The sequence below is a fragment of the Rana temporaria genome, chromosome 2, assembly GCF_905171775.1.
Source record: "Rana temporaria chromosome 2, aRanTem1.1, whole genome shotgun sequence".
In the NCBI taxonomy this organism is placed as follows: domain Eukaryota; kingdom Metazoa; phylum Chordata; class Amphibia; order Anura; family Ranidae; genus Rana; species Rana temporaria.
Window position 1 is genome coordinate 380933854 of NC_053490.1, and position 22516 is coordinate 380956369.

Sequence of the window (22516 nt, forward strand, 5' to 3'; positions counted from 1 at the left end):
TACTTTATAATGAAGTTATTGTGTGAGGATTCAATAAGAATTCAGTACATCGGCTTAAGTGCCATCAGAATAGGAAGTGCAATCTATTGAACATGGAGACAGACAACAAAAAAAGTGTTAAAACTTAAAAAAAAGGGTCTGGCTGCAGTTGAACTTTATTTATTGGGCAAGAGGTCCTCGATCTCAGGTAAGTCATTCATAATGAGCTAGTATGCTATGCATACTAGCTCATTATGCCTTTCTCTTGCAGGGTTTTTTTTTGTAGGCTTTACTTCCTCTTTAAGAATAATTATTTAATTATTTAACTTTAACTTTAATTATTTAACCCACTAAAAGATATATAAAACAAAGTATCATAAATAAAGAACCGTGGTTCAAACGATAAAAACAGCGCTAAAAAAGTTTTAAGGTGATTAGCCCCAGATAAGAGCTTAAAGGAAGAAACAGGGGTGATGTGTTTGGTGATCAGAAAACAAGGCGTCAGTGCACCCTATACCTTATTTAAGATTCACCAATAGAAGTGATAATGCTCCCTTATGGGGTGCAGGCTTACCACTACCATCAAGAGAAATAATTATCCCCTTAGGCACATCCTCCACTGTTCTTACACTCTGCGACGGTCATTCATATTGAAGGTGCATGTAAGCAAAATAGAAACACTCAATGGTGAAATATTGTTAACCAATAGTAGCTAAGATGTAAAGGAGAACAATCCCCATATGCAAATGCCCGTACAGAAAATACACAAGGAATGAACAAAAATAGCAAGCCTGAAATTCCTGTCGTCACCGCCGTCCTCTGGACACCAGGGGCCGCACGAGTGCTTGTAACGCTGATGAAGCAATGGATGGCTGTGGAACGCAGGAAGGCTTCCGTGTTGCGCTGTTGTAGCCACGCCCTGACGCGTTTCGTCACTTCCGACTTCGACAGAGGGCGTGGCTACTCAGCGCTGTCACTATCCCTTTGTACCCCATCAGCTACAGCTATTGGATGTGAGCAATCCGCCCTTACGGTCATGATTGGTGCAAACCGGACCGAGAGGAGGGGCGGACGTCAGCTGTGCTGTTTGGGGCTAGCAGGGAAACGTAGACGTATATACTGCTGCACTTTTAATCGAGAATTATATCTCTGAGGAACAAAACAAAACTGGATGCATCTGCCATCAGATAGCAGGGGGAATTGTTTGTAAACAATTCAAGCAATCCACGATATGTTATTCAATGACGTGTAAGTAAGGGAGGTCTAAAAAAGAAGAATTACACAAAAAACTAGGGAATTCGGCGTAGCAGCCAATCACGTAGGACCTGGGCGGGTAATATGTAAATCAATACACGGGCCGTGTACTACACATCCAAAGACTATGCATCCTGCAGCCAATCATTATAGACTAGGGCGGGGGTTACTGCACAGCAAAGAACAGGCTAAGGCCATAGATGTTTATAGAAAACACAGACCCGACGCTGCAGGTATAGGTTTGTGCTATTACAAATAATAGTAAAAGGGCTGGTTCTGAGTGACTCAAAACATCAAAGAGAAATGATATTTATGAACTCGCTCTGGAACACCTGTATAAAAGCTATTAAAAATAGTAAAAATATATATATATATCTAAAAGTTATATACCTTAAAAAGTGTCAGAAAACGGCGACCGACTTAGAGGTCATGTTCAATACACATGATATATAGGAGGATGGTTATGCGCACTCAGTGTTTGCGCATTGTCATGCAATTGGACTATAAACAAACGGCTTCATATTATAGAGCGTTTGTCTGCATGCATATATGAGTTAATAGCTGACGGGTAGGTATGGTTTCTTATATGCTATGTGTCTGGGTGCATTGCTCCCCAGACATCTCACCCATGAATATAAGCAATATAAGCATATATTGAGTCACCCAATAAGGATCAAGGGTGATATATGGGTTGATAAATGCCAACCATACAAGATATCATAAATGGGTAGATATGGTCGAATCGGGTAGGATGGATTCGACAGAGTGCGAGAAGAAGGTGATGGGGCAGTAGAAGCGTACTGCAATAATGTATCAAAAAAGACCAAAAAATAAATATATGTATATGTACATATGTAAAATTAAAAATAAGAAGAAGAAGGATACAAACGATATCCATAAATATTAATAAATAAATGAATAGTAAAAAAACAGTCGATAGTGAGGACATTCAGTGATCTTGTAGGTGAGACCAGAGAAGTGAGGGATATGGAGGACCCAATAGAAACTGGCAAAGTGACCTTAAAATGATTAAAAACATGCCGAGATAAAAGTGGATTGTATGGATCATCTAAAAAGATTAAAAATCACTAATAAAACAATTTATATCAAGCTCAACGTTCAGGCCTTTTGGCAACAGCGTATCAACAATGTAGATCCACTCAGTTTCACGTTTTGAGAGTTCTCTAACAAGGTTAGAGCCTCTCCATGCTGGTTTGATGTGGTCAACTCCCCAAAACTTGAGGCCTGCCGGATTCTGGTTGTGATGCTGTTTGAAGTGGAGCGATACACTGTGGTCTTTGTATCCAGACTTGATATTTGCCACATGCTCGGCTATTCTGACTTTCATGGCACGTTTAGTTCTCCCAATGTACATCAATTTACACGGGCATTCTAACATGTAGACTACATGTGTGGTGTTACAGGTGATGAAGTCCTTTACACTGAATGTCAATCCATTTGATGTGGAAACAAAAGTTTCTACAGGTCCTCTCGACCTGTCTGCCTCTCTGCAGGGGAGACATTTCCTACATGGAAAGAAACAGTCCTTATCCCAAAATGAGGGAGGTTTCTTTGGGACATCAAGGACTTTCTTCACGATCTTATCACCAATGCTTACAGCCTTTCTGTAGATAAATCCAGGATTAGAAGGAAGTACTGTACTTAGTATACGGTCCAAAAACAGTACATGCCAGTGGGTTTTAAAGATTCTTTCCACTTCTTTGTACTGGCTATGGTACCCTGAAATAAAACTCCATTCATGTATGTTTCTAGTGTTTGTGAGCTTGGTCGTGAGAAGACAGTCTGCTCTTGGTATCAGAGATAAATCTCTGATGGTTTTTTGCAAATGAGCATCTTTATATCCTTTTTCCATGAATTTATCTTTTAAGATCAAGGCCTGTGAGATGAAGTCAGTGTCGTTTGTGCAATTCCGTTTGACCCTCATAAGTTGACCTTTCGGTATATTCCTGAGCCACATCGGATGATGTCCACTGTGTATTGGGAGGTAGCTATTTGAGTCAGTGGGTTTGAAGTAAACTTTGGTTCCCAATTTATTGCCATTCCTGAAAATATTCAAGTCTAAAAAGTGAATGCTCTGCTGGTTATATTCACTAGTTAAAACTATGTTGCAGGTATTGGTATTAAGATCACATAAAAATTTCTCCAACGTTAAAAGCGAGCCCACCCATATAAAAAACAAGTCATCAATGTATCTTCGGTAAAATAGTAACTCCTTGGGTCTCGCATTAAAAATAGTCTTATCTTCCCACTCTGCCATGAATAAATTAGCTATACTGGGGGCAAACTTGGCCCCCATGGCAACGCCATTCTTCTGGGAATAAAAGCATCCATCATACCAGAAATAGTTATGGCTTAGGCAGAAATCAAGGCAGTTACGTAAAAAAATCTTCAGAGTATGCGTGATATCCTCTCTTACACAAAGTGCCCAATTTAGTGCTAAAAGTGCGTCATCGTGTTGTATCACCGTGTAAAGTGAAGACACATCCGCTGTAACCAAAAAAACGTCATCTTGTCCAGGGAGGTCTATACCCTGCCATGGACGCATTACGCTTCCTGAGTGACAGAAATCTAGATGTAAACACTTTATTCACTGTGAATGAACTCACGCCTGCACAAATTAATTATAATACTACCCTTACCACCTTGGGCAACACACTTGAGAAACAAGTACGCACTTGGTGGGATATTTGCACTTTAGAGCAATATCAGAAGGAAGACATTATCATCAGAAGCCTTACGTGGGAAGTAGTCCCCCAAGATGGCTTAGATGATAGGGATTCCACCACTGAATGGTTGGATTTCTTCAACGGAGTAGGTCTAAAACTTCAAGACCTTATACTAAGAAGAAAGAAACGCAAAATGACAAAACTAGAGGCAAAAATCAAAGAATTACAAGTGTTGCTCGACCCCATCAAAGATTCACAACAGGTCATTGACTTTAATAATAGGATCAAGAAAAGACTTGAAAAAGTCGATAAAGACACACAAAAAACGAAAATTAAGAAGTTCCACCGGGATTTGGGTGATTTTAGGACTAATTCCATCTACCTATGGCAGCAAACCATGAACACTGAAACAAGGGTAAATGATGGTGATATTATGGAAACCCAACAATCTACCACCACTGATGGAACACAACCAACCGCCAGTGCCAATCACCAACCAGTGAATGGTAGAAATTCGGGACCTCCCTATATACCACCCAATTATTCCACCCCTGTGAGAACAAGTGAGTCTTGTCCAACAAGGGGTAGGAGCAGAAACCATGCACCAAACAACTATAACCAACGACCAACAACTACTAGTGGACATTACCCAATTCCAGTCCACAACAGATATGAATCCTTACAAGAAGAAGAAAACAGAATGAGATATCAGTCACCCCGTCCTTTTTTAGGGAGAGGCCAGGGAGGACAGAGAAGGGGCAGAGGGACAGGGGGGCACAGGGGGAGAGCCCCAGTATACCCTCCACAGAATGTCCAATACAGAGATCCTCAACATGGACCACCTTACAGGGACCCTCAATGGAGAGACCTACCCTATCAGGACCAAGAGAGGGCACCTCAAACGGGACATTGGAGAAGAGAACAAGAGGTTGTAGAGGAGGAAAACGGACCAAGAGGAAACAAGAGAAGAAGAGTCAGGGATTACGAGTAGGGGGCATTTTTAACCTCACAGACACTGTTTTAACCGATAAAGAGACCAATATTTTAAACCTAGGCCTGAAGTGTGGACTTAATCGACCAATAAACAAATTTAATGTGTTTATCGATATCCATAAATACATCAGGAAACTTAATATCAAAAAATATTTCCTTAATAGGAATTTAAACATTAGCAGTAGAACATCAGCGCCTCCAACGGATAGTGGCCTAAGAAATAAATCACTCTTTAATCCTCTCCTTAGCTCAAACCAACCACTCAAGGTTTTTAAAGGGTTACTTTTACGTGATCTAGAACCCTTAAAACCAAAGAAGAACGTTAACCCAAGATATGTGAGAGACGGTATTGAGCTACTTGAGAAGAACAATGACATTATAATAAGGCCAGCAGACAAAGGGGGAGGTGTAGTGATTTTAACCAAAGATTTTTATCACAACCAAATGATGGGTATGCTGTTAGATATTGAAACCTATACAAAATTTAAGTGTGACCCCACAACTCAATATGAAAGTAATCTACAGATCTTGGTACAGGCAGGGTACCGTTCACACGCTATCTCAAATAAAGAAAGAAAATACCTACTACCTAGCAGTAGTAGGATACCAACGATATATACGTTACCCAAGATACACAAGGATATAAAAAATCCACCTGGAAGGCCCATAGTAAACGGGATTGGTTCCATAACATCACGCTTGGGCCAATTTCTTGATCACTACCTACAAAAAAGTGTCACGGTCACAAAAGCGTACCTTAAAGACACAAAGGACCTACTCATCCAATTGGAGGGTATAGACCTCCCTGGACAAGATGACGTTTTTTTGGTTACAGCGGATGTGTCTTCACTTTACACGGTGATACAACACGATGACGCACTTTTAGCACTAAATTGGGCACTTTGTGTAAGAGAGGATATCACGCATACTCTGAAGATTTTTTTACGTAACTGCCTTGATTTCTGCCTAAGCCATAACTATTTCTGGTATGATGGATGCTTTTATTCCCAGAAGAATGGCGTTGCCATGGGGGCCAAGTTTGCCCCCAGTATAGCTAATTTATTCATGGCAGAGTGGGAAGATAAGACTATTTTTAATGCGAGACCCAAGGAGTTACTATTTTACCGAAGATACATTGATGACTTGTTTTTTATATGGGTGGGCTCGCTTTTAACGTTGGAGAAATTTTTATGTGATCTTAATACCAATACCTGCAACATAGTTTTAACTAGTGAATATAACCAGCAGAGCATTCACTTTTTAGACTTGAATATTTTCAGGAATGGCAATAAATTGGGAACCAAAGTTTACTTCAAACCCACTGACTCAAATAGCTACCTCCCAATACACAGTGGACATCATCCGATGTGGCTCAGGAATATACCGAAAGGTCAACTTATGAGGGTCAAACGGAATTGCACAAACGACACTGACTTCATCTCACAGGCCTTGATCTTAAAAGATAAATTCATGGAAAAAGGATATAAAGATGCTCATTTGCAAAAAACCATCAGAGATTTATCTCTGATACCAAGAGCAGACTGTCTTCTCACGACCAAGCTCACAAACACTAGAAACATACATGAATGGAGTTTTATTTCAGGGTACCATAGCCAGTACAAAGAAGTGGAAAGAATCTTTAAAACCCACTGGCATGTACTGTTTTTGGACCGTATACTAAGTACAGTACTTCCTTCTAATCCTGGATTTATCTACAGAAAGGCTGTAAGCATTGGTGATAAGATCGTGAAGAAAGTCCTTGATGTCCCAAAGAAACCTCCCTCATTTTGGGATAAGGACTGTTTCTTTCCATGTAGGAAATGTCTCCCCTGCAGAGAGGCAGACAGGTCGAGAGGACCTGTAGAAACTTTTGTTTCCACATCAAATGGATTGACATTCAGTGTAAAGGACTTCATCACCTGTAACACCACACATGTAGTCTACATGTTAGAATGCCCGTGTAAATTGATGTACATTGGGAGAACTAAACGTGCCATGAAAGTCAGAATAGCCGAGCATGTGGCAAATATCAAGTCTGGATACAAAGACCACAGTGTATCGCTCCACTTCAAACAGCATCACAACCAGAATCCGGCAGGCCTCAAGTTTTGGGGAGTTGACCACATCAAACCAGCATGGAGAGGCTCTAACCTTGTTAGAGAACTCTCAAAACGTGAAACTGAGTGGATCTACATTGTTGATACGCTGTTGCCAAAAGGCCTGAACGTTGAGCTTGATATAAATTGTTTTATTAGTGATTTTTAATCTTTTTAGATGATCCATACAATCCACTTTTATCTCGGCATGTTTTTAATCATTTTAAGGTCACTTTGCCAGTTTCTATTGGGTCCTCCATATCCCTCACTTCTCTGGTCTCACCTACAAGATCACTGAATGTCCTCACTATCGACTGTTTTTTTACTATTCATTTATTTATTAATATTTATGGATATCGTTTGTATCCTTCTTCTTCTTATTTTTAATTTTACATATGTACATATACATATATTTATTTTTTGGTCTTTTTTGATACATTATTGCAGTACGCTTCTACTGCCCCATCACCTTCTTCTCGCACTCTGTCGAATCCATCCTACCCGATTCGACCATATCTACCCATTTATGATATCTTGTATGGTTGGCATTTATCAACCCATATATCACCCTTGATCCTTATTGGGTGACTCAATATATGCTTATATTGCTTATATTCATGGGTGAGATGTCTGGGGAGCAATGCACCCAGACACATAGCATATAAGAAACCATACCTACCCGTCAGCTATTAACTCATATATGCATGCAGACAAACGCTCTATAATATGAAGCCGTTTGTTTATAGTCCAATTGCATGACAATGCGCAAACACTGAGTGCGCATAACCATCCTCCTATATATCATGTGTATTGAACATGACCTCTAAGTCGGTCGCCGTTTTCTGACACTTTTTAAGGTATATAACTTTTAGATATATATATATATTTTTACTATTTTTAATAGCTTTTATACAGGTGTTCCAGAGCGAGTTCATAAATATCATTTCTCTTTGATGTTTTGAGTCACTCAGAACCAGCCCTTTTACTATTATTAGTAATAGCACAAACCTATACCTGCAGCGTCGGGTCTGTGTTTTCTATAAACATCTATGGCCTTAGCCTGTTCTTTGCTGTGCAGTAACCCCCGCCCTAGTCTATAATGATTGGCTGCAGGATGCATAGTCTTTGGATGTGTAGTACACGGCCCGTGTATTGATTTACATATTACCCGCCCAGGTCCTACGTGATTGGCTGCTACGCCGAATTCCCTAGTTTTTTGTGTAATTCTTCTTTTTTAGACCTCCCTTACTTACACGTCATTGAATAACATATCGTGGATTGCTTGAATTGTTTACAAACAATTCCCCCTGCTATCTGATGGCAGATGCATCCAGTTTTGTTTTGTTCCTCAGAGATATAATTCTCGATTAAAAGTGCAGCAGTATATACGTCTACGTTTCCCTGCTAGCCCCAAACAGCACAGCTGACGTCCGCCCCTCCTCTCGGTCCGGTTTGCACCAATCATGACCGTAAGGGCGGATTGCTCACATCCAATAGCTGTAGCTGATGGGGTACAAAGGGATAGTGACAGCGCTGAGTAGCCACGCCCTCTGTCGAAGTCGGAAGTGACGAAACGCGTCAGGGAGTGGCTACAACAGCGCAACACGGAAGCCTTCCTGCGTTCCACAGCCATCCATTGCTTCATCAGCGTTACAAGCACTCGTGCGGCCCCTGGTGTCCAGAGGACGGCGGTGACGACAGGAATTACAGGCTTGCTATTTTTGTTCATTCCTTGTGTATTTTCTGTACGGGCATTTGCATATGGGGATTGTTCTCCTTTACATCTTAGCTACTATTGGTTAACAATATTTCACCATTGAGTGTTTCTATTTTGCTTACATGCACCTTCAATATGAATGACCGTCGCAGAGTGTAAGAACAGTGGAGGATGTGCCTAAGGGGATAATTATTTCTCTTGATGGTAGTGGTAAGCCTGCACCCCATAAGGGAGCATTATCACTTCTATTGGTGAATCTTAAATAAGGTATAGGGTGCACTGACGCCTTGTTTTCTGATCACCAAACACATCACCCCTGTTTCTTCCTTTAAGCTCTTATCTGGGGCTAATCACCTTAAAACTTTTTTAGCGCTGTTTTTATCGTTTGAACCACGGTTCTTTATTTATGATACTTTGTTTTATCTAATTATTTAACTATACTACTAATTTTCCTTTACATTGGCTTTTTTAAATAACAAATGCAATAATAAGAGGTTGGATGAAGAGTTTGGGATGTCTATCTAAAAATGTGTTCAGATCTTATTCCAATTAGAAAAACATGTAAATCTTGGGTGAAGGTTGAGTGAATGTTATGTTACAGTACATTAAGGGCTATGTTTATAATGTTTTTAACACGTTCCATGGTTAAATGTTATTTGTATCAGCAGAGGTCTACAGGTCAGACCAAAAAGAGGGACAAGTCAAGATAGAAGGACAGAGGGATTTGGTTCGAACAGAGGACAGTCCCTTTAAATGAGACAGATGCAAACTTTGATAAGATCTTAAATCTTAAATGTTTAAATATCCAGACATATACAGTACCTCACAAAAGTTAGTACACTCCTCACATCTTTGTAAATATGTTATTATATCTTTTCATGTGACGACACTGACACTTTGCTACAATGTAAAGTAGTGAATGTACAGCTTGTATAACAGTGTAAATTTGCTGTCCCCTCGAAATAACTCAACACACAGCCATTAATGTCTAAACAACTGGCAACAAAAGTGAGTAAATCCCTAAGTGAAAATGTCCAAATTGGGCCCAATTAGGCATTTTCCCTCCCCAGTTCTGAAATTAAAGAATTATTGCTCTACATAAAGATGACCTAGGCTATAAAAAGATTGCCAAGGTCCTATAACTGAGCTGCAGCACAGTGGCCAAGACCATACAGCGGTTTAACAGGACAGGTTCCACTCAGAACAGGCCTTGCCATGGTCGACCAAAAAAGCAGAGTGCATGTGCTCAGTGTCATATACAGAGGTTGTCTTTGGGAAATAGATGTATGAGTGCTGCCAGCATTGCTGCAGAGGTTAAAGGGGTAGGGGGTCAGCCTGTCAGTGCTCAGACCATACATCGTACACTGCATCAAATTGGTCTGCATGGCTGTTGTCCCAGAAGGAGGCCTCAAACAGTTTGCTGAAGACAAGCAGACTAAGGACATGGATTAATGGAACCGTGTCCTGTGGTCTGAAGAGACCAAGATACATTTATTTGGTTCAGATGATGTCAAGCGTCTGTGGCGGCAACCAGATAAGGAGCACAAAGACAAGTGTGTCTTGCCTACAGTCAAGCATGGTGGTGGGAGTGTCATGCTCTGGGCTGCATGAGTGCTTCCGGGACTGGGGAGCTACAGTTCATTGAGGGAACCATGAATGCCAACATGTACTGTGACATACTGAAGCAGAGCATGTTCCCCTCCCTTTGGAAACTGGCCCACAGGGCAGTATGCCAACATGATAACAACCCCAAACACACCTCCAAGATGACCACTGCCTTGCTAAAGAAGCTGAGGGTAAAGGTGATGGACTGGCCAAGCATGTCTTCAGACCTAAACCCTATTGAGCATCGGTGGGGCATCCTCAAATGGAAGGTGGAGGAGTGAAAGGTACATAGGAGAGAGCATGCGCTAGCACCAGCAGCAGTGTGGGTACATATAAAAACAAATGGACACAAATGGGCTCCTGGGAGCTAGTTAAAACTTTAGACTATTAGAAAAGCCCTTTTGGTTCATGTTGAGGCACCTGAAGGCAGCCCAGTGAAGATTGGAAGCGTAGCTGTAGTCAGCTGGAGAGAAAGCACAATGGCGCCACTCTAGGTGCAATATGTCATGTTACATTTATTGAATAAAAACAACAGCAAGCTTACATACATAGGTGAGATTGTGGCATGTATCATCATCAGAGGAATGTCCACAGGGGTCACTGCATGCGGCTGTGTAGTGAGGAGTGAAAGGTCTCTAACATCCACCAGCTCTGTGATGTCATCAAGGAGGAGTGGAAGAGGGCTCCAGCGGCAACCTGTGAAGTTCTGGTGAACTCCATGCCCAAGAGGCTTAAGGCAGTGCTGGAAAACAATGGTGGCCACACAAAATATTGACACTTTTGTCCCAATTTGGATATTTTCAACTAAGGGTGTACTTACTTTTGTAGTCAGCGGTTGAGACATTAATGGCTGTGTGTTGAGTTATTTTGAGGGGACAGAAAATTTGCACTGTAATACAAGCTGTACACTCACTACTTTACATTGTAGCAAAGTATAATTTCTTTAGAGCCGGTTCACACTGGGGCGACTCGTCAGGCGACTCAGCCGCCTGACAAGTCGCGCACTGTTCTATTCAATAGAACCGTTCTAATAGGAGCGACGCAAGTCACTCGGACTTAAAAAAAGGTTCTTGTACGACTTTGGGGGCGACTCGGGGCGACTTGCATTGACTTCTATACAGAAGTTGTAACGGATTATGGACTATTCTGCCTGGACATTGATAATAACTGCAGGACTTGTTACAGTTGGATTTACCACATTGTATTCTGAGCACAAAGGGCAAGTTTCTTTTCATTGCTGGAATGCTAATGTTCCCTTCGCATAGATAATGAACCCTCTTTTGTGTGCAGGTAAACAGCCCCCTGTGAGGTGAATGCTGATGGGGATTATGTGTGAGTGATAATTGTTTTAAAGGTTAATTGAATTCTATGTGCCTGGCCAGGAAATGTTAAGTGGGGTGAGGTGCCGAAGCGGCTAGAAACTGGCCAAGTGATTAATTCAAGGAGATGTCATTGTTCTTGTAACAGTTGTAACCAGATATAAGCAGGTGAAATATGCCAAATAAAGTCAGTCTGCTTGACCCTTCAAACGTAGCACGTCTCGTTTCTTGGAAGGGCGTTTGATGGGATATACCGGCGGTACCTGCATATCGCAGCTTGCCAGGGAAAATGACGTCTCCAACGGCCGATACCCCTCACTACCAGTGGGTAGCCGTTACATTGGTGGCAGCAGTGGGATGGTCCTTTTATCCAAAGAGCAAGTTCTGAATGGAGTCGCAGTACGCCAGGCTTAAAAGATCCACACTGAAAGATCTATTGGAGATTCGTGGTAGGAGCGCCAGCAACAGACCACGGAGGGAGCTGATAGCTGAACTGCTGGAGCTGGACGAAATGGATGGATCCATGGAAGGAACGGAGCCCCTTGCACCGGTCAGCAAAGAAGATGTAATTACTGGGATTGTACAGCGGAGATTATCCTTGTATCCAGAAACGTCCGTGGAACTAATCAACCAGCTGTTCCGGGAAGCAAGGGAGGAGATACAAACGAAGAGGGGACAAGAACTGGAACTGGTAAGAGCGAGACAGCCCATTACACCTGCAGTTCCTACCCCCCCCACCTGCTGCTACAGGAAAGAAAATACCGTTCACTGCATTTAAAGCTTTTGTAGAAAGTGAGGAGGAAATAGATGGATATTTGGCGGACTTTGAGAGACAGTGCTCACTACACCAGGTACCACCAGACCAATGGGTCACTATTTTGTCGGGGAAATTGTCGGGCAAAGCCAACGAAGCCTTTCGGGCTCTCGCTCCAGAGGATATTTTACAATATCAGCAAGTTAAAAAGGCGCTGCTAACCCGATATGCCGTAACGCCAGAAGCCTACCGCCGGCGCTTCCGGGAGTCCAAGAAGATGGCTGTGGACTCCCACATGTAATGGGCCAACCAGTTACAAAGGGTGGCATCCCTTTGGGTCCAAGGGTGCAAGGCCAACACCGGGGAGGAAGTATTGCAGCTGTTCCTAATGGAACATTTCTTCCAAGACCTGGCCGCAGACATACAAGACTGGGTACGAGATCGCCGGCCCGCTAACTTAAACGAGGCGGCTCGGCTAGCAGATGAGTACGCAGAGACAAGGAAAGTAAGCCAGGGTACGACGCGGCTGGCTCAGAAGGTAGAACCGCGTACTCCAACCGTCACCCCACGCCCAGAGTTTCGGGCTCCAGTCCCACCACGTCCTCAGGGGCCTAGCAACTACCCCCGGGATTCGCCTAGGGTGACGTGCCATCACTGCAGCGACACGGGACATATTGCTCGTTATTGCCCTTTGAGAGCTACAAATAACAACTGGAGACACACAACACCCAACACAGAGGTCACTCCATCACGTCCCTCTGCGGCCCACTGCCTGGAGACCGAGGGGGGCCCTGAGGAATGTCTGGGAATTTGGTATGAGGCAGACCCAATACAAGCGGCCTCTCCGGATAACCGTCAGCATCACCGTCAGGAGGTACGAGTGAATGGACAAGTAGCACAAGGCTTAAGAGATTCCGGGACTACTATCACTCTGATTCAAAAACATCTGGTAAAGCCAGAGAACGTGTCCACTCGCACAGTTGCCGTCCGGGTCGCAGGGGGTGCTGTATTTCGCGTACCCACCACCCGGGTGCACTTAGACTGGGGAGCCGGGTCAGGAAAGACCACAGTTGGTATCATGGACAACCTACCTGCTGAGGTGGTGCTGGGCAACGACATTGGCCCTCTGACTTCGGCTTATTTACCTACACCTGCTGCTGCTTGTCCCGGGACCACCCGCGTTGCTGGAATCAACCCGCTTGCTGCTGAGAACCGGGTAAGACTACCTTCCCCGACATGTACTGTAGATCCAGCACAATATCACAGTCTAAAATGGGAATGTGACAAGTTGGCCAGTGAGAAATCAGAGATGCAACGACACTATGTCATGTATTATGAGATGTCCCGTGGCTTGAACATTGAAATGCACAAACAGGCGGAAATTGTCAAAAGATTAAATGGGATTTGCATCCAGGTGGTGCCGTATCTGTCCCAAGAGCATCAGCAACAGGTTTTGGGAGCCATTGAGAGAGCAAAGCAAGTGACTGTTCCAGAACTGAATTCCATTATTCACCTTCACCATCAGCTACCGATCTGGTAAGCCAATGGGAATGCCGACGGACTGTCCAGGCAAACGGAACTTTTACCCTAACAGCAGACCGGACATCCCCAAGTTGATCCGAAAAGGATCAATCCGGGTCTGCCGGAGTGTTCCACAAAAGGGGGGCAGTGTAACGGATTATGGACTATTCTGCCTGGACATTGATAATAACTGCAGGACTTGTTACAGTTGGATTTACCACATTGTATTCTGAGCACAAAGGGTTAATTGGACAAGTTTCTTTTCATTGCTGGAATGCTAATGTTCCCTTCGCATAGATAATGAACCCTCTTTTGTGTGCAGGTAAACAGCCCCCTGTGAGGTGTATGCTGATGGGGATTATGTGTGAGTGATAATTGTTTTAAAGGTTAATTGAATTCTATGTGCCTGGCCAGGAAATGTTAAGTGGGGTGAGGTGCCGAAGCGGCTAGAAACTGGCCAAGTGATTAATTCAAGGAGATGTCATTGTTCTTGTAACAGTTGTAACCAGATATAAGCAGGTGAAATATGCCAAATAAAGTCAGTCTGCTTGACCCTTCAAACGTAGCACGTCTCGTTTCTTGGAAGGGCGTTTGATGGGATATACCGGCGGTACCTGCATATCGCAGCTTGCCAGGGAAAAGGACGTCTCCAACGGCCGATACCCCTCACTACCAGTGGGTAGCCGTTACAGAAGTCATTTTGCAAGTCGCCTCTGAAGTTGTCTTCAGGTCGCCTTGCCGAGTCGCCCCCAAAGTCGCGCAGCCCCAGTGTGAACCGGGTCTCAGGGTTGTCACATGAAAAAGATATAATAAAATATTTACAGAAATGTGAGGGTGTACTCACTTTTGTGAGATACTGTATATTCTTTATTATTCTTTATTCTTTATTACATCATATGTATAATATCAAACCTAATCCCCAAAAAAAAAAAAAAATGAAAATATGTCAACTTTCCTTTCAATGATATATTATCACTGTAACATATTCAGATAGTTCTTAAAAACAAATTGGTTTAAAAACACAGTGTGAACCCAGCCTTAATGTTCCCTCACTTAGTCCTTGTGCTTTTCAGATTGCCTGGTTCATCTACCAATTCTTCTGCTTCCACCCATTAAAAGGTTTATACATTTATCTCACATGCAAGCATTTACAGGATTGTTAACCCTCGGCCCTCCACAACCGGTCCTGCCTTTGAGGTCTCTATCCTCTGTCTATAAGCAGGTGCCACTCTGTCTCTTCTCTCTTGCTGACCATAGTTGATCAGGTTTTGTCTTGACTTCTCCATTTTTTCTGCACAGTTTATGATTACACTTGACCAAATAATAGACAAACAGTTAAAATATTTTCTACCTGATGCATATCAGTATAGTACGAATCACGTATGAAATCTACAACACACATTTGCCTAAAGTTTAAATAAGTTTAACTACTGGTATGTTTCTATTCTATTCTGACTGTAACTATTAGGCCCCTTTCACATGTGTGGACCGTATGTCCGCTTTTTCATCCATCCGTTTGCGGATGAAAAAGGGACATACATTGGTCCCTATGTGATTGCGGGTGTCAGCGGATAAACATCCGCTGACACCCGTAATCACCCGCCTCCGCAAAGATCCGATTTTGCAGACGGAAGAAACCCCTATTTTTTCTTCCGTCTGCGGATCGGATAAACACGGACACACATAGGGGAGAGCGGAGAAAAGACAGGGCGGTCCCTGCACAGTGTGCGATCCCCGCTGAGCTAACGGAGCACACTGAGGCGGATCGTTACTGATCCGCCCCGTGTGAAAGGGGCCTTACAGGTTCATTATGAAAAGTGGCTGGAATATTTGATCTCTGTAGTAAATAAATAAAAATAAACATTAGCTTTTCATTCTGTTTTTGCCACAGGAACCAAGTGAAAGATTACATGAGTGTTCTCTGGCCTTTTGAAAGCAAACATCGGGATTAGATACATAATCAAAATGAATCGGCTAAATATGTAAGACGTATGTGTTATCAATTGTGCTTTAATGGTGCTAAGTTATAATAACTAATTGTATTCTGAGTGCATGTGTAAATTATTTGCATTGGACATTGAACTAATTTTTGAGCCCTTAAAGCAAGGGTGCCCAACCAGTGGCCCGCGGAGCTCTCTGATGTGGCCCGCGACCTCCTGCTTTGGGATGGAATAAAATAGAATAGAATACTGTTATTAAAGGTAAATGTTTTACTAAAATCCCATTGTATTTATGGGCATATCTGTTCTGCAGTGGTTACTGGGCTGCTTTCAAACTGATCCGCAGGTGCAGAGCAGTGTACTTGTGGGTTACCTGCACTGAGCCATAGACTTCTGTTATTAACTGCGAGTTTGGTGTGCTTTCTGAAAGTGCACAACAACTACAGGATATAATAGAAGTCTATGGCAAAGTGCAGCTAACCTGCAGGAAATCCACAGGTGAACTCTGCTGCACCCGCAGTGCAGGTAAACAACAGTGCATCAGTGTGAAAGCAGCCTTTGGCCCCTTTCACATTGTCAGTTCGATCCAATCAGACCCTCCATTTACCTCTAAGGCTGCCATCCACCCGCTCCACTCATTGTGGCCCACGACTGGTTACCAAGTCACTTAAGTGGCCCATGCTCTTCAAAAGGTTGGGCACCCTTGCCTTAAACGCTACGTTCACCTTAAAAAACTATAAAAAATCTACTTTTTTTTTTTTTTTTTGCACTGCAGCCTGCAAAGCATTGCACTTGTGATCAGTGGATCGCACATGCAATGTCAGGATCCTGCAGAGAATCAGTACAGCTGTCTGCCCATACCTCTGTACAGACATTTTCTGAGGGGCAGGAAGAGTCAATGAAATAGAAGGGCGCTGATCAGCGCTCTTGTATTTCATTGAGAGCTACAAGCCTTCTGCCATGGTGGCAGTTGGGACTTGTAAGTCATTCATTAACAGATCCTTGTGAATAAATAATGTGTGAACATAGCCCCTCACAGCTATGCTGTTTTTAAAATGTGACAGTGGGTGCAGGGGGAGGATCCCCTGCCCACTGTCAAGGGCACTGCTCAAGTGGAGAGGTCGGCTGCTGCATAGTAACATGTTATTAAATAAGGGTGTAACCTAACAGGTGAACTTATCCTTTAATGCAGGGGAAAGTCTAAAGTCTAGTACACAAGGGTCGGCCGCTGTCAACGGGGAATGACTGAAAAAGGTCAGCCGACCAGCTCCCGATTAGAGCTCTCGACCAATGGCTGAGAGCGCTAACCAGAGTGTTCTGGTGAGGGGGTCGTCCCCCTGTCAGAACACAATAGAACAGCAGAAGAGATCACTGTACTAACGTTGGATAGTCAGGGCTCCTCCTGAGCTGTCATGTTTTTTTTCGTTCAGCCCCACTGGGTTGAACAAAAAATCCTACTAGAGTGTAGGAGGCTTAAGAATGTGTTCAATTCTTATGAATGTAGTGAGGTTTGTCCATATGTTTTTAGTTTCAATAATTTTTATTATAGTTTGAAATAATAATCAAAAGCATTCAAGCAAATGAACCAAGATATTATATAATTTGATATTACCATCAGACCAGCACTGTATTTTTGTTTGGCATACATGGGCAGGTTCATTGTCCTGAAAGCAAACATCCACCCCTGCATGCCTGTCAAACTTGGCTGTGCAGCTTTTGCAGCTACATTTACTAACATAGGCTGCCTGCACACACCTTCAGATGGTTTTAGACATGTAGACAAAAAATGAATTTATGCTGCACTAGCCCCAGCGCTTGTGTGAATGAGGCCTTAGGCCGCGTACACACGATCGGTCCATCCGATGAGAATGGTCTGATGGACCGCTTTCATCGGTCCAAACTGATCGTGTGTGGGCCCCATTGGTTAGTTAACCTTCGGTCAAAAAAATAGGAACTTGTTTTAAAATTGAACTGATGGATGCCTAACCGATAGGTCAAAACCGATCGTTAGTATGCAAAAGCATCAGTTAAAAACCTGCGCATGCTCAGAATCAAGTCGACGCATGCTTGGAAGCATTGAACTTAGTTTTTTTCAGCACGTCATTGTGTTTTACGTTACCGCGTTCTGACACGATCGGTAAATTAACCGATTGTGTGTAGGCGCGACGGACCATCAGTCAGCTTCATCGGTTAACCGACCGATGACTAAATCAGGAAATGTCCACTTAGCAGAGTGAATACCTTCACCTGATCCTGAGTTTCTGCATGCTAATTGAAGGATTCTTTTGGTATTTATCCATGTGCATTGATGATTGTTATTTGCTGTTCTTTTACCCTGGATCCCCTGCCTGTTCTGATGAAAATGTATATGATGCTTGTAGCTGATATCTTGTATAGAGAGAGGAACTGTGGGGAGATCTGTGCCTGTACTACAATGTATTGCTATGTCTTTATATGAATAAAATATATATATATTCTTCACAAATATATGAAATTGAAAAGTTAGCTGCCCATATTTATTTTGAATAATACTCAAAAAGGTGTGCAATCTCTTTGAAAAATATCAATAATCATAAAAAATGTATCATACGATGATGTCAATTTATAAAATATAAGAACATAATGAAAAAAGTGTATACAAAATGTGCATATATAATCCACCAATAAAGAATTCCACTCCCATTGTCCAATCAGGGTTCAAAAGCCATCCAATCTCTAAAGCTTGTGAGTATACAAATGAACGTGCAGTGCTCCCAAGACACCGGACCACCAACTGTGCCAACTGTTTACCAGAGAAATGTGATCTCTTTAAAAATAAAAGATCAAATGCGCTTTCACAAATGAATTGGATGCCTTTGGATCCACTGCACCTTCTCCAAACACGTCTCCTCCACACACACATCAACTAAATAAACTGTGCCCCTCTCCTTAGGAATATTGTAAAAAAAATAGAACAAAGTGCTCAGGTGGCATTTCGAAGTTAGACCTCTGGGAGTGCCAGAGTCTTACATCCATCTATGGGGTCATGAGATGTTGTGTCCTCATCTTCACACACTCCAGAGACCTTCACAGAGGGAGGCCTCTAAGCTTAGTGACCATTGGGCTTAATGGTATTGGCAGGGTTGGTAACTTCTCCTGAGAGGTATTTGTGGAAGAGCAGGGGGGGTTAGATCCAATAGACTTTTAACAGTCAAGACACCTGTAATTTACAAATTTGGACAGGTTGTTTATAACATCTCCAATCAGCTCATTCCAGATGTCACAGACTGGTATATACGATTCCTGAGACTTCTTCCTACAGCGTCTGTAACTTGCCTTGCTGATGTGTACCTTTGCACCAATCTAGATCCCTTTCTCCAGAGTGCAGGTCAAAGTTCAATGGGCCAGATTCACAAAAGGGATACGACGGCGTATCTGCTGATACGCCGTCGTATCCCTGTTTCTATCTATGCGACTGATTCATAGAATCAGTTACGCATAGATATCCCTAAGATCCGACAGGTGTAATAGTTTTACACTGTCGGATCTTAGGATGCAGTACCGCGGCTGCCGCTGGGGGGAGTTTGCGTCGTAAACCAGCGTCGGGTATGCAAATTAGCCGTTACGGCGATCCACAAAACTTTTTCCCGTTGTTACGTCGCCGCAAGTGTTAGTATGCCGTATGCAAAGATAGGGCACCTTTTACAAAGTGTAAAATTACTACACCATGTAAACCATGTAAAAGTATACCCGTCTTTCCCGCGTCGCTTTTGAATTTTTTTTTTTCCCGGCGCAAGTCTTTTTTTCACGTCGCGATTCACAAAACGTTGGCGCGTCGTAATTTTGCGCAAAGCACGTCGGGAAATTTGCGTCGGGAGCATGCGCAGTACGTCGGGAGCGCGCCTAATTTAAATGGTACCCGCCCCATTTGAATTGGCCCGACTTGCGCCGGACAGATTTAGGATACACCGCCGCAAATTTCCAGGTAAGTGCTTTGTGGATCGGGCACTTAGACAGAAAATTTGCGGCGGTGTAACCTAAATCGGTTACGTTACGCTGCGCCCGGGCTACGTGAATCTGGCCCAATGTTCCCAACTTGTCTTGTCCCACCCATGACTGATCTTTAATAAACTTTTGAACCTCCGACAGATATGTTTCACCTCCTAAATCCAGGACTTCAAAGTGTGATCTATTTCAGTGGGGAGGATACCTTAAAGGTCGCTGAGCCCCCTAAGAGTATATCCAAACATGACATGATAGAGTGAGTGACCTGTTATGCAATGCTCTGTGGGATTTTAGTTTCAGACAACTGGATGTTTCTCGAAGGTGGAGGAGAATACCAATATATCATACATATATCATGTATATAAGTCAGCATACTATCTACGCTCATGTCCCTAAAACTGTGTTCAATCATTCTCTGGAAGGTGACAGGTGCATTTTTAGGCCCCAAGAACATTCTTTTGTACTGAAACAATCATATGGGGGAATGAAAGCAGTCTGGTCAATCTGCCTTGGCAGCAGAGATCTATTAATAACCAGTGGTGAGATACAGCATGGAAAAAAATCCTACACTCAAGGAAAAGGATAGGTGTCCCTTGTAGTAACAGCATTCAGACGCCTATAGAGCATGCAAACACAGAGAATTATACCCATTATTATCTTTTATCAACCCTGCTTAACTGCTTGGTAGAGGTGAGAAAGTATGCTTTGGTAACACTTCTGAATGAAAGGACACTCTCCCATGTATATTCCATGTATGATGGCATTTCTACAGCCCAGGTCACAGCCCCTTTGTGAAAACACTTCTAACCACTTATCTATTAGTTACCTTAATGCCTTTAACTTAGTGACTGATAGTTGCTTAGAGGTCAGTTGTAGGAGCAGCAGTATTTATTCTCAGGTCTACTCTTGGTCTTTCTGCTGACTTTTTAGCAGCATTCACTTTTGCTATGTAGCGGTGGCCATGAAATTCCCAAAGCCTATGTATCCCACATTAGGAGCAATCACATCCATATTCAACACCAGTTCTGCCTCTGGTATCCCTGGGAGCAGGCAGAGTGAAAGGGCTTTGGTGGTACATAGTATCGTGTTTTACCAGAACACTGTGAGTGTCCTGGTGACAAACAGCCACTTTAGAAGGCAGAGGTTCCAAGAGGACAGTGAGACCTTGCAATCAATGGCATAACTCAGCATTCATGGGTGTACGAGCTCCTAACTGGGTGGTATTATGACTTCTGTTCCAAGTGGACCCTAACTACATCAGATTTTTCCCAGACCCCTGCCAAGCTTTTGACAGAGTCCTTCAGTAGTTTTAAGACATGAAGTAGTTCTCTAATCTTTTAGGTATATCAAAGTGAGTAGGTCACCCGTTGAACAGCTCATGTCATATGTACTACTATTCCATTCTGGCCAAGATCCTTTCCCCACAGTTTTACTTTCAACTACTTTGATGGGAAGTTCTGACTACTTCTATGGGTTTCTCTGAACAACTGAGGGCAGGAAACAATATAATTTATATCCTCTGGGCAAGTCCATGAGTCCTGTGAATTATGGGAGCCTGGGGGATTGTGGAAGACCACTGGATCATGGGAAAAGGAATTAAAGGGATCTACACCCAATTCTGGACAAGGTGGGTAAAGAGGAAATCTACTACTTGACATTTTACAAATATAACAGCCAATAAGGAAAAATAACCATTAAAACTAGTTATTAGCCATATATTGATTTATATGGTCAGTTCATCCAGAACCAATGCTATAGTTTTTTGTAAATGCTAGGAAGTTAAATTTCCAAAAGTGCAAGCCCAACATCTATTTTTCAGTATGTTTGACATCATGCCTCACTTTTTACGGTTATCTTAAGCAAATTATAATTTTTTGGGTGATTTTGTCTAAGTTCCTTCCCTGGAGATCTTGCCAGCACAGTGTTTTCTGTTGAAGGCTCACAACATTAAGCCATTGCGTTAAAAGTAGCTGTTCCTGATCACAGCTTTAACACTCTTTTGGAGGAATCAGAACTGGAGGAAATTGAATCTGGAGCAGCTGTGCATTGTAAACAATCAGCTTCTGTCTTCAGTTTGTTTAGGTAACCCCTTTTCCACCGCCTCCTCTTAACCTTTTAAGAGCTTCTAGATGCTTTGGCCAATTGGCATTTGGGTCATGTGATCTCTATGATCGGCTGTCACAGCGGTCACATAATCAGAAAGCTCCCGACCGCAAGTATGCATCGGGAGCTTTTCGGTCCCCACTGTTGACTAAACTGGGAGCGTGCAGGATGTGTGCTCTTAGCACAGAAAAGCGCTGCCCACCAGCCGAAGGCTGCAAATATGTGCCACGTCAGCAGGAAGAGGTTAACCTTTGAAAGTGAAAGATAGAAGTTGATTGGTTGTGATGCACGGCTGCTCTATATGTTGGCTGTTCCAGTTTTGATACATTTCCCTCCATGTTTGCATTTTTGTGGCTGTGATCAGGAGCAGTTCTCCTTTACACAGCTTTAGCTATCATTTTACTTTGCCTTTGGGAAAAAAGCAGATCATAATCTCAGTCTCACCTCTCCTCATTTAGTACTTGAGTTAAGAACAATTACAAAGGATGCTTTGCAGGTGCACTATAGTGACATAGTGGACAGTGGGTTTAAAGGCTTCACCTTTGTTCACCTTTTTTTTTCTTC

The 22516-nt window shown here is 42.8% G+C and overlaps 1 protein-coding gene across 1 annotated transcript in view; it reads left to right on the forward strand.

Moving 5' to 3' along the window:
• C2H3orf85 (chromosome 2 C3orf85 homolog) overlaps positions 1-16105 on the forward strand; it is a 28445-nt gene extending 12340 nt beyond the window's left edge. Inside the window, exon 4 of the mRNA XM_040337858.1 lies at positions 15817-16105. Coding sequence (XP_040193792.1) covers positions 15817-15877 — 61 coding nt within the window. The 3' untranslated portion in view covers positions 15878-16105. The remainder of the gene's footprint in view (positions 1-15816) is intronic.
• The last annotated feature ends 6411 nt before the right edge of the window (positions 16106-22516 follow it).